The following is a 14,262-nucleotide window of genomic DNA, read 5'->3' on the forward strand; positions in this document are numbered from 1 at the left end:
AGAGCTGCAGGGTGCCTAAGAGTTACCTCCTGAGAGCCTCCATGTTGCTCAAATGTGGCCTCTCTCTAAGCCAAACTCAGCATGTAAATGCATTACCTTTCCCCTCACCCCCAATGTGGGACATGACTTCCAGGAATGAGCCTCCCTGGTGCCGAGGGATTACTACCAAGCACCAGCTAATGATGTAACTAGAAAAAGACCTTGAATAAAAGGGTCAACTCAGGTCAGCAAAATATCTCAGCCTACATGTAATATCAGGTGTTAAAAACTGCTTTTTAACTTTAAATAAAAGGGGGAAATGGAAAGGACAAATGAGTTCATCTGGCTATGAGTCTCCAAAAAAAGAGTCAGGAGGTCATCAGAGGGGTAACGCTTATGCATGCCTCAGCAGGGTACCAGAGACAGCCAAAGTAGATAGAAACCCAGGTACTGCTTCTCCTGAGGGCTACAGAGACCCACAGGTTCTATGGTTATAGCAGATGGCTCTGGGGTTCAGTGCCATGTCAGTTGGCCCTCTTTGGAATTTGTGTTCTTGAGTGTGATGGAGTTGGACTCAGATGTGACCTTTCTACACATGCCCCTTCTGTCACTTTTACTGGACCTGTGGTTGGCACTAGTGTTGGTGTATACTCAGGAGACCTGAATCTCTGGACTGTCCATGTGACAGCCAGGCCCTGAGCCTCAGCAGACTTGCAACTCCTACCCTCTGGATTATTGGACTTTCCCCAGCCATTTAATAGGAAGGTGAAAAAGGTTAACCACCCCACAAGGGAGCCAAGAGTGCCTACAACTGCAAGCAGGAGAATTGCATCCATCATCCATGTGGAATCTAAGCCCCCTCTCAATATAGAGATGGAGTGGACATAACCATCCCAGGGTCCACAGGATGGAGGAATAGAGTATGAATTAGAGTGGACTCACTGATATTCTATTATGAAACTACTGTGACTAGTAATGGAAAAACTGTAGCACTGATATGGAGAAAGTGGCCATGGTAGTTATTGAGGGCAGGGAAAGGGAAGAAGAGATGTGATGTGGGGGCATTTTCAGGACTTGGAGTTGTCCTAAATGATATTGCAGGGATAGATGCTGGACATTATATATCCTGCCATACTCACTGAATGTACTGGGGGAGAGTGTAAACTACCATGTAAACTATAATCCATGCAGTGCAGCAGTGCTCCAAAATATATTCACCAAATGTAATTAATGTGCCACAAAGATGAAAGAATTTGTATATGTGGGAGGAGGGGGGGGTCCCCCAACTTCTCCCAGTTTTCTGCTTTCTGTATCCATTCTCTGTGTGTTCTTCTGTGTCCGCTTGTATTCTTGTCAGCGGCACCCAGAATCTGTCTCTTTTTGTTGCGTCGCCTTGCTGCATCAGCTCTCCGTGTATAGAGCACCATTCCTGTACAGGCTGCACTTTTTTCATGCTGGGTGGCTCTCCTTACGGGGTGCTCTCCTTGCACATGGGGCTTCCCTACACAGGGGTCACCCTGCATGGCACGGCACTCCTTCACACATTAGCACTGTGCATGAGCCAGCTCATCACATGGGTCAGGAAGCCCTGGGTTTGAACTTTAGACCTCCCATGTGGTAGGTGGATGCCCTATCCATTTGGCCAAATCCGCTTCCCTCTTATCTGTTTTAATGTAACATTTTTCATGATCTATGTATCTTCAAAGAAATACAATTAAAAAAATAGTCACTGGGGATAAAAGAAAAAGAAAACATGAAAAGAAAATATAAAAGTTCCTGTCTTAGTTTGTCAGACTGATATGACAAATATCTCACAATAGGTTGGCTTAAAGAACAGTAATTTATTGTTTCACAGTTTCAGAGCCTAAAGACTTCCTCCCTGGGTGGCAGGCATTCAGTTCTGGCTTGCCAGCATTCCTTGGGGTACCTTAACCTTGCACCTCTGGTCCCAACACAAGGTGATGTCCTTTTTTTTCTCTTTTGGGTTCCCACAGACTTCTTTTTTAAAATTATCTTCTTTATTTCTAAAGAAGTTTTAGATTACATAAAAGTTATGTCAAAAATATAGGGGATACCCACATTGTCCACTCCTCGCTCTCCCACACATTCCCCCATTAACAACATCTTTCATTTGTGTGGTACCTTTGTTAAAATTGATGAACAAATATTGAAGCATTGCTCCTAACCATAGGTATATTATGATTTAAACTTTGCACAGCAAAATTTTATAGGTTTTGACAAAATGTATAATGGCCTGTATATATCACTGCAATTCATGCAGAACAATTCCAATGCCCCCCAAATTCCCCATGTTACACCTATTCTTCCCTCTCCCTCTCCTCAGAAACTCTAGTGACCACTGGTTTTATATCAATCTTACAAGTTTTTCCATTAAAAGAATATTAATAAGTCTACTTTGTTCCATAGCTGCATTCACCCCTTATGTGTGTTCATTCCTCAATCTTGAGGATTTAGGGATGATGATGCCCACCTTTCTTCCAATTGACATGGTGCTTAGATCCCTTTGGGCAGATGTATGGAACTGTCTTGCTTGCAGTTGCAGATTCTCTATGTTTTTGGGGGGATGGGCATTGTCCATCATATCATTTTGTTAGTTGCCCTGGGCAAGTCCAATGAACTGAAGAGGTGTTGGCTGCAAATCTGCTGATACACAAGGCTCAACTAGCAAATTAAAACACTGAAGATTTTAGTCTCTGGGACATCTATTTAACAGGTATAGTGCTAATCATAGGTTCAAATAAAAGGGTCAGAAGAACAACATGTAGGGAAATTATAAATGAGTCCAACTCTGATATTAGGGAGATAGGTTAACATATATTCCAAGGTAAGGCCACCAAAGGGATGCCAATTTCCTGGGGTTGTCTGCATTGCCTATAGTATCCAGATGTCTCTAGAACACTCAGGAGCCCCTGCTTGAAGCAGTGTTTACTGTGGCAGACACTGGGATCTTCCTGAAATGCCCCAGTGACTTCCGACTCCTCCCTGTGCTTTCTCTGTTTTCTTTTTATATTTATTTATTTATTTTTCTCTCTCTATTTTTTTTAAATGTTACAATCAAAAACTGTAAGTGGTCCCCATATACCCCCTACCCCACTCACTCCACTCCTCCCATATCAACAACCTCTTTCATCATCGTGGCATATTCATTGCATTTGGTGAATACATTTTGGAGCACTGCTACACCACATGGATAATGGTTTACACTGTAGTTTACACTCTCGCCCAGTCCACTCACTAGGCCATGGCAGGACATACAATGTCCAGCATCTGTCCCTGCAGTACCACCCAGGACAACTCCAAGTCCTGAAAATGTCCCCATGTCATATCTCTTCTTCACTCTCCCTACCCTCAGCAGCTACCATGGCCACTTTCTCCACATCAATGCTACAATGTCTTCCATTACTAATCACAGTAGTTCCATAGTAGAATATCAGTAAGTCCACTCTAATCCATACTCTATTCCTCCATCCTGTGGACCCTCGGATGGGTATGTCCACTCCACCTCTATATTGAGAGGGGGCTTAGATTCCACATGGATAATAGATGCAATTCTACTGCTTGCAGTTGTAGGCACTCTTGGCTCCCTGGTGTGGTGGTTGACCTTCTTCACCTCCCTGTTAGCTGGTTGGGGTAAATCCAATGAACCAGAGGGTAGGCTCCAACAATCCAGATTAAGACCCAAGCTTATTCACACCATAATTTAGGATAACATCTTCAAGAGATCTTATTTATAATGGGTTCACATTCACAGGAATGTGAATTAAGGATAAGAACATATTTAAACTGGGGTACAAAATTCAGTGCACCATAGCCCCTAACTTAATACTTAGCACATAACAGGCAATGACTAAGTAGTAGTTTTGTTTAATCACATATAAACACTGAACACTTAGATATCTAAGTCCTGGCTTCTCATTCAATTCCTTTAGTGACAAGTGCAAGATCTGTAACTTCAGTCCCCAAAGAATTAACTTTTTCTAACTAGTGACGAGGGCAAGCTGATGTAACTGCTTAGAAGATTCCAAGAACCTAACACCTATGTAATTCATGTGGAACAATACCAACATTGCAAGCTGCTTTCTTTCTCTATAGACTCCCCTCAGTGCTTGAAGATAGAACAATCCATCTGAAACCACAACTTAAAACTTTCGCCTAGAGTGTGCTACAAAGGAAGCAGGGTGCTTAGTCACCTTGGCTTTCTGGAGAATTAAGATCAAATTTGTGTTAGAAGCATCCTGAAAAACTAGCTTTACCTGAGAAAGTAGTTAATAGTGACTTTTAATGCCTTCTATTCATCACTACAGTTTGAAGTAGTGCAAAAATATACTACTGCTATACTGCATCTTCAATTGACAGGAAATCAAGTCAAGAACATTTTAATGCAGGGTTATATGCTTGTACTTGTTCGGAAAATAAGACAATAATGTAGGAACAAAGCTGTGGTTTTGGCAGGAATTCTGAAGTGTTCCCTCTCAGCTGAAAACATCACCAAATATATCAACTATAACTTATTAACAAAAACTGTGGTCGAGACCCAGGGGAACTGTGAGACTCTCACCTTCTTTATGGAAAAATCAAGGTAAATGGCATATTTGGCTTGTGAAATTTCAAATAAATTGCTTTTTCTACAAGAAGATAATATTCTTCATATTTAAACTACAAAACTGACGATTCAGCTACCTTGGAGGTATTTTGAGCATCAGAAACAACCCAGGGTGAGTTTTATAGACACTTGAGTTTTTGGTTTTATTCTTGTTTTCTCCCATTTTTCTGAACAGTATGCAATAAACACCATATTTTTGGCATAAACTAACACCAGATTTCTGTGCAATTGGACATAGCTCCATTTTCCAAAGCATTTTTTCTGTGGCTCCACAGGAATATTAAAAAATAATAACAATGACTTAAAATGTTAAGTTTAAAATTTATGTCCTATGATAAGGGAACATAAGCCTCCATTTCAGATCTAGTTCTCAGTCTGCACACCCTTTCTTCTCTGTGCAGGTGCAATTTTCCAGTCTGAATTTAAAATAAACCCTGTCTCCATTCTTGGTCATTTTATTCACCTTTCAATTTTGCAACCATTCTTTAAGAACATAATAAGTTACAAAGAAAAGAGATATAAACCATTATACATGTAAAATAGTTTTCCTGAGAAAAAGCTTTAAATGAATACTCTAAGAAAAATGTCTAAATAATAAAAATTAATGTATGTTTATGTGAAGTTGTTATAAATATTAATCCAAGCACTAGACACAATGACTATGTTTAATTTAAATTTTAACCAGAAGACTTCCTCTGCTCTTCATATATCTTCTTTGTCACAGATCTCCCTTTGCTAATTCCCTGGTCTGACACTGCTGTTAGAGTCTTTCCTTTAATAAAGACAACAAAAAAGGCTATTGACTGCAGACCAGTATAATGAGGTACAGGAAATATTTAAGAAGAAAGGAAGAGCTAAGAGCAGAAAAGAGAGGTATTCTGTAGACCTTTTTCATAAGCAGTGTGGAGTTAATTCATTTGTCTGGCAAATGAATGATCTTAAGGAATGATATAAAGTATTAGTGTGATCCATGATGGGAAAGAGCAGGATGAATGATGGGACCCAAGAACCCAAGAAAGATGAACTTCTTGGTTTGGTCACTTGGCATCAAGGCAGTGCCATAAAGGAGGAAAGTCAGAGAAAAGAGGTTACCACAGATGCCTACCCAAGCTAGTGCGGGACATCTAGGAGACAAGAAGAGAGATTACTGAGATACATTTTATTTAACAACTCAATCTAGCATACCAACACACACAAAAATCATAACATAGGGTTCATAGAGTGGAGAAAGCCTAGACCAGGAGACAGGGAACCTGGGCTCTAGACTCAGCTATGTCTCCAACTCTGTATTACCTTGCCCTTTTGCATTACCTCCCTGGACCTCATTTTCTCTAAGTAAAATGAAAAAGCATAAATTAGGTATATTCTCAGGCCCCCTTAAGGATGGAGATCCTGTGACTCGATATAATATATACATGTCTTACAAAAAATGGTGATGATTGGGCCAACAGCCTAGATTTTTTTTTAACTTTCTATTTTAAAATAATTTCAAACTTACACAGCAAGTGCAAAAATAATGTAGAACCCACACAGAGAACTCCAAAAGACCCCAACCCAGATAAGAACAGCCACATACTTTTACCATTTTGCCACATTTGTCATATCATTTATCTATCTATCCATCCGTCTGTCTAGTTATCTATTATCTAAACATTTGAGAATAGGTTGCATACCTCACACTCCTTAAATGCATAATAATTCCATGTTTATTTCCTATGGACAAGAATATTCACTTATGTAACCAACTAAATTACAAATATTAAACTCATGAAATATAATATTATTATAAAGCTCTTGGTATATATTCCAAATTTTCTATATGTTCCAATAATGTCCTTTTGGAACTTATCTCCTCCATTAATAGATTGAGTTCAGGATCATGTCTTACATTTAATTGTCATTCTCTCTTATTTTAATTGTAGAGAAAAATACACAGCATTAACTTTAACAACTCAACCACTTCCAAGCATACAATTCAGTTAGATTAATAACATTCCCAATTTTTCACTATCCTCACCATCTTCCACAAACAGAACTTCCCAATCACCTCAAACAGAAACCCTACACCTATTTCAATGGCAGCCTGAGTTAAAAGGAAGTTAAAATAGTGAAGCCTCATGTAAAATACGAATATCAGTGACAGACAAAATGTAAATACAGTTATATTAAAGTGAAGGAAATAGAACAGCAACTATATATGGCAGTGGAAGCATGGAGAGATTGAAAGGTGATGAGTATTATTTGTATGTTTGCTTGGTTTTGTTTTATAATATTATTATTATTATTGGAATAATGAAAATACTATAAAAATTATTGAAGTGATGAATGCACAACTGTGACTATAACGAATACCATTGATTATATATTTTGGATGGACTTATGCTTTATTAATATGCATCAATAAAATTGACTTATTTCAAAATTGTGCAAAAAGAATCCACCTGTAAAAGCCGCCTACCTGTCAAACCACAAAATCCTCCCTAACATAAGTCAATATAATGCTTCAAATCTTGTTCAGGGAGGAAAGTAGAAGACTAACTCCCTGGCCTCTGACGGCTTAATAAAGCTCTTTCCCTTGATTGAAAAAATAAAGGAAAATTAAACAACTACTGATTGTGAACTAAGAGGTCAGACAACAGAAATGGAAGTTGAAAAAGAAAACCGCGGATAATCTAGCCTTAAACATCCAGTTTAAGAATGAGCAAATCTGTTCTCAGGTGAGGGGTAGTGGACAGGCAAGCTTCCCTGAGACCTCTCCAGATTTTCCAAGACTTCCAGGGTTTTATCCATTCTCCTCTAATGAATTGTTCAAAAAATACCTTCAGCACATTGTCACCTGCCCATCAACATGGTGAAAAGCTTCTGTCCTCTGAAAGCTACATCATGGCAATTAGAGGTCCAGGGCATATTGGGAGAACCAACACAGAAGCAAGTAGTTTGGATCAGTGAAAAGTGTATTCAACAGGACAATAAGACCCTGATTTGTGTGACCTTGGGCTAATTACTTACTTGTGGGAAGGGAGGATCTTAATTTCTTTGCCCATAAAAACCGATAACCTAAATTTCAGCACTCTTACTATGAAAAGAGACAACCTACTTGCTTTCCCTCCTCTCTCTCTCCCCTTAATTATTCAAGGCTGTTCTATATCTTTTAGTAAAACAATCTATTCTTTTATTTCAAAACTGTGTGTTTACCACCTACTATATGTCCAGCGTGACTTAAGGTGCCTAAAAGACATTTTTAAAAGAAGCATAAAAGAAACAAATAAAGAAAAGAAAAAAAAAAAAGAAGCCTAAGATATTTGACCATAAATTGTACATGGAGAGAAAATTCATAAAAAATCAAGAAATTAAATGACCATATGATTGATAAATATATTAAAGATATGCTTTTTTCCAATTCTTGACAGGAGCGTCCAACAAAGAGAATGGAGGAGGCTGTCCTAATCAACCAAACTTCTGTAGTGACATATTTTAGGCTTAGAGGTTTATCTGTAAATCAGAAGGCGCAGATGTTTGTGTTTGCCATGTTCCTCATTTTCTATGTCCTGACACTGTTTGGGAACATCCTCATTGTCGTAACTATTATCTATGACCGTCGACTCCATACCCCCATGTATTTCTTTCTCAGCAACCTATCCTTTATTGATATCTGCCACTCTACTGTCACTGTCCCCAAGATGTTGGTAGACAACTGGTTGGAGAAGAAACTCATCCCCTTTGATGCCTGTGTGACGCAGATGTTCTTCCTGCACCTCTTTGCCTGCACAGAGATCTTCCTCCTCACTGTCATGGCCTATGATCGGTATGTGGCCATTTGCAGACCTCTGCAGTACATGACAGTGATGAACTGGAAGGTATGTGTGCTGCTGGCGTTGGCCCTCTGGACAGGGGGCGCCATCCATTCCATAGCCCTGACTTCCCTCACCATCAAACTGCCCTACTGTGGTCCTGATGAGATTGACAACTTCTTCTGTGATGTCCCTCAGGTGATCAAACTGGCCTGCACTGATACCCACATCATTGAGATTCTCATTGTTTCCAACAGTGGTCTGATTTCTGTGGTCTGTTTTGTGGTCCTTGTAGTGTCCTATGCAGTCATCTTGGTAAACTTGAGACAGCGAATCTCCAAGGGCAGGCGGAAAGCCCTGTCCACCTGTGCAGCCCACCTCACCGTAGTCACGCTGTTCCTGGGGCACTGCATCTTCATCTATTCCAGACCATCCACTAGCCTCCCAGAGGACAAGGTTGTGTCTGTGTTTTTTACTGCTGTCACCCCTCTGCTAAACCCCATCATCTATACCCTTAGGAATGAAGACATGAAGAATGCCTTGAACAAGTTAATGGGGAGAAGAGATGGGAAAGAAGAAAAATGAAAATGTGTAAGCCCTTAGGATGCTTGGTGTTCCAAATCAAAGAAATGTCTTGCAAAGACTAAGTTACATACCATATCTATCAGACTACATGAGTCATAAAATTAGCCTCTGGTTTAATATCTGACAATCATAGCAACAGCTAAAATTTTTTATATCTTCCATGTGCTAGAAATTGTTCTGGGCATTTTGCACCTACTTAATTCTCATTACTACACTGTGAGGTAGGTATTATTTTCCTCATTTTTTTTTTGAAGAGTCTAAATCTCAGAGAAAACAGACTGAATGGCCAACATCACCCAGCTAGGAAATGATAAAGGAAGGATTTGAACCAAAGTTTAACAAGAAACAAACTAATGCTATTTTCATTATGTCATACTGCATCTCTTGAAGTCTTACAAACCTTCAGATTTCTAGGCAGCCCTTGCCTACATCATTTACTCAGACAGTTGCTAAACATATTATCAAACCCTGTAATTCAGACATTCTGAGTTTGGTATGACTTCAGTGATTTAGAAGATTTGAAGCCATTGAAGTTATTGCTACCCTCAAGTGGCCAAGCAACCGCCTAACATCAAAGCAAAGATATGAAGATGTTTTATTACTCAATCTTTCAACAAATATTTACAGAGCACTTATTATGTGCTGAGTACTAGGTTTATAACAATAAATATAACTCCTTCATGGAGTTTACTATCTAGTGAAGACAGAAAACAAAACATTAGCAAATAAATTATAATTACAGATTGTGAAAAATGCTATTAAAATAGTGTGGGTGCTGTTAGAGAGATATGAGAGATACTGTCTTTAAAATGGGTGGTTAAGGAGTGCTTCTTTGAGGATATAGCCGTTAAGCTAAGATCTGGAAGATGAAAAGGAGCCAACCAAGAGAAAAGAGAGGTGACAACATTCTAGGTGGAGGAAATAGCAGGTGCAAAGACCTAAGTTGGGAATAGACCTTGGCTTGTTTCAGAAATAAAAAGCCAGTATAATTACACCTTAGCTTACAAAGCAGGGAGTGGTGAAAAATGATATTATAGAATCAAAAAGAAACTCTTCTAGTCCTCTCAGGGAGTTTAGATCTTTTTTAGTGCAATGGGAAGCCACCAGAATGGTTTAAGCACAGACATGGCATGGCATGATTTTTTTTAGTGAAATTATTCCTATTGGTATGTAGAGGATTCATCCAACTAAGTATTCATTACTAAACAATTAATGTTCACCCAGGCTTGTACTAAGAGCTGGGAGAAGATATTGAGTATACTGAGTTGAATAAAACATGGATTTTCTGTGTAGCTATCTTCCATGTTAGTGTTGTGGCGAGAGCTTTAAGAGTGGTGAATGTTGAGTAAACTGGGAAGATGGAGTATAGGAAGAGGTTATTCCAGGCAATAGTGTCTCAGATTCTTATATACAAAAGACATGGCATACTGGGAATCAACATTTCACTCTGACACTATCAGTGAGAAGTGATGCAACAGGGATTTCCTACACAATCATGAAGGTGAGATCAATAAACTTTTGGGCTACAAGACTCATCTCATACTTTTACGGTAGTTTTGCAAGATACATGTTGGGAAGAAAACTCAAGACTGAGACATGGTTATGGGGACATCCTATAGAGTTTTTTGGGTAGTATAAGTTAATGTCCAAGAGACAAATCTAATTAACTGGGTAGTCTCTTTCCCAAGAAAACTCTCTGCATAGTATGGAATGACACTCATATGGATAGATTTCTGGAATAAATGAGATGAATTTGAAAATATAGAATTTGTAGGAAAGAAATACTCTTTTATTAATGGCAATGGCAGAAAACAAGGAGAAATAGCTTACCAAAGGGGCCAAAAAGAACCATCTTGTGCAGGAATCATATACAATGGAATCAACAAGGTGGTACTTCCTGGCAATCTTCAAGATTATACCCAGTAAAACTATAGGACCAACAATGTAATGTTTGCTTATTGGTTTGTTTGTTTCTTTTTCATAGTAGCATGCAAAATTCCCAATAATATTCATTTTTCAATCACATTAATCCTCACAAATCTTGGGAGACATAAAATAACTTTTATTCTCCATTTTGCAGCAAATAGCTTATAGACTCAGGCACAAGATAAAATGTGTTTATTACTCACTATGGAATAAAGAATAAAATGAAAATATCTTGATTGTTGGTTCCATGGTTGACTTTGTGTAAGGGGAGAGGAGGGTCATTATTAACCCACATAGGATTTGTTATGCAACTTGGTATTTAACAATTCAATTAATCAGGTTACAACCATCTTTCATGGAATAGATTAGCCAATGTTACTGTGATACAAATAAACAAGGCATTGGGAATTTATTTGTGCACAACATGTATACTAATGGGTATTAATACCTATATGCAGGGAAGCAGACTTGGCCCAGTGGTTAGGGCATCCGTCTACCACATGGGAGGTCCGCAGCTCAAACCCCGCACCTCCTTGACCCGTGTGGAGCTGGCCCATGTGCAGTGCTGATGTGCGCAAGGAGTGCCCTGCCATGCAGGGTGTTCCCTGGGTGGGGGAGCCCCACACTCAAGAAGTGCGCCCTGTAAGAAGAGCCGCCCAGCGCGAAAGAAAGTGCAGCCTGCCTAAGAATGACGCTGCACACACGGAGAGCTGACACAACAAGAAGATGCAACAAAAAGAAACACAGATCCCCATGCCACTGACAACAACAAGAAACACAGATTCCCGTGCTGCTGACAACAGAAGCAGAAAAAGAAGACGCAGCAAATAGACACAGATATCAGACAACTGGGGCAGGGTGGGGTGGGGCAGGGAAGGGGAGAGAAATAAATAAATAAATAAATCTTTTTTTAAAAATACCTGTATGTATGAAAGCACAGAAAATAGAGACATAATTAGATGCAGAATCACTTTTTTAAGCTTTACAGTGTGTAATAGTCATAACTGGACTTTGTTTCATCAAAATATATATTTATAAAAATCGTATTTTGACTTGGGTTTTATATTAGAATTTTAGGGGACTGACAACATGCTACATTTGTCAGTTTGAAAGTAATGATATTTAGATATTTTCTTGAGCTCCTCCCAGCTTAATAAATTTGTGTGTGTGTGCTTTTGCATACATTCTGTAATTTCAATCATTTCTTTTGGACAGAGTTAGCGAGTTATCCACTCTGGATTCTGTGTGCCAGTGATGTGTGGATGCCTCTATTTTCTGGCATCTGGTTCTCTAAAATATGCTTAAGCAGTTTTTCTATAAGTTAACAAAACATCAATAGAATAATGATCCAAAGGCCCAATCAATTCTAATTTCAAAATAAGAAGAAAAAGAGCAGATATATTTTTAGTAATAACTACACTCTATTCCATTCCATTAGCTCCATTAAAATGGGTACTATAGCTATTAGATATGGTAGCTCTCTGACCATCTACAGGATCTTCAACTAAAGTTAACCCAACTACTTTCAGTCACAGTATATCATCCTCTTCACCTAAGGTATTTGTCATGGAACTCCTTTGAAATGGACTGGCCCATTCCACAATAAACTGATATACTTGAGCCCCAGGGAATGATACTATTTAAACTCAAGAAATCAACAGCTCTGAAATCACATAAGGCCAAGCACCCTCTTAATTATTTTCCCTGTTTATTTCTTCAAATAAACTTTAGAATGTTAATGGCAAATTTACCAAAAAAATCCTCTGAGGACTTATGATAAGCACTTTAACTTTTTAAATCAATCTAATAATGGCCATTATATTAATAATGTTTTTTATTCCTATGCAGGAATGTATACATCTCTATCTCTTCACTTTTTTTTCAGGAAAGCTTTGTAGTATTGCTCATGCTTCCTTTATTGGGAAAAAAAAACCTTATAAACAAATCTGTATTAAATGTCCATTGCTGCTCTAACAGCTTATCTGAAACTTAGCAGCTTAAAACAATGCAAACTTCTATTGTAGTTCCGTAGTTTAAAAATCAAGTACAGCACTCAGTTAAATTCAAGGTACTAGCAGGGCTACATTTCTTTAACAGAGACTCTAGTGGAGAATCCATTTTCTTGCTTTTTCCAACTTCTGGAGGACACCCACATTCCTGAGCTAGGGGCCCCCTTCCTCCATCTTCAAAGCAAGCAATGTGAAAACTTTCTGACATCTTCCATATCACATCTCCCTCTGACTATCTTCTTTTGCCTCCCTCTTTTATTTTCAAGAATCATCATGATTATATTGAGCCCACCTGGATAACCCAGGCTATTAACTCTATCTAAAAATCAGCTGATTAGCAATCTTCATTCCACCTGCAAACTTAATTCCCCTTTGTCATATAACCTAATCTATACAAGACTTGAGGACTAGGATATTGACATCGCTGAGTGACCATTGTTTTGCCTACCACACCATCTGTAACCTTCAAACTTCTCTTCTTTGTCTCAAATTCTAAGAAGCTCAAACTAAATTTCATTTTTAATTGCAATAATTAGTTCATCTCTACTTCCTAGTACATTTATTGCTCCAATTCTTGTAAGTTCTGATTTCTCTTTTATTTAACATTGTTATTTCTTATGTTTTGATATTGTAAGTTGCCACAAATCACTTTTTTTATAAATTAGAGGAAAGTTTAGTGTATTTTTACTCCTACTTGTTTCATTCATCTTATTAACAGTGAAAACCATCTACAAATCTCAGAAGCAGGGGTTCTTAACCAGGGGACCATGGACCAGGTCCATGCAAAGATTTCAGGGGTCCATAAGCGTGAATTGAAAATTCAGAAAACATCATTCTTGTGGAGACATGTTGGTGCAGGTGTGATATATTTATTAAATACTATACAGAATAGTGTGGACTTAGTACAGGGTCCATGATTTTCACCCACCTGGCAAAGGGGTCCATGGAACAAATAGGGTTAAGAACCCCTGCTTTAAAGCATCATGTACAAGCTTCAGGTATGGGAGGATAAGGAAAGTCTATATAGTTATTTTCTAGAGATTTGATACTCAAAGTGAGATCTAAGGAACAGGAAAATTAACATCACCTGGAAACTTACTAGAAAGGCAGAATCTCAGGCCCCAACCCAGAGCTACTCAATCCAAATCTGCATTTTAACACGATCCCAAAGTAATTAGTACAGAAGCCATATTTGAGAAACATGATTCTAGATCACATATGGTACAGGATAAAAAGAATCAATGTTAGAAGACACAGGTTGTGAGAGTAGCATGGGAATCCAGTTAGCCAGCCTGGGATGCTAAAGAAGGAAAATAATCACCAGAGCCTGGCTTCATTTGGGTCATTG

General features: G+C 38.5%; 1 protein-coding gene across 1 annotated transcript; it reads left to right on the top strand.

The window, feature by feature from the left end:
* The first annotated feature begins 8,031 nt into the window (after nt 1-8,031).
* Nucleotides 8,032-8,979, top strand: LOC101422467 (olfactory receptor 4E1). The gene has a single exon (XM_004482333.2). The coding sequence runs from the start codon at nt 8,032-8,034 to the stop codon at nt 8,977-8,979; it is 948 nt and encodes a 315-aa protein (XP_004482390.2).
* Nucleotides 8,980-14,262: the final 5,283 nt, after the last annotated feature.

The sequence above is a fragment of the Dasypus novemcinctus genome, chromosome 3 (genome assembly GCF_030445035.2).
Source record: "Dasypus novemcinctus isolate mDasNov1 chromosome 3, mDasNov1.1.hap2, whole genome shotgun sequence".
Classification (NCBI taxonomy): domain Eukaryota; kingdom Metazoa; phylum Chordata; class Mammalia; order Cingulata; family Dasypodidae; genus Dasypus; species Dasypus novemcinctus.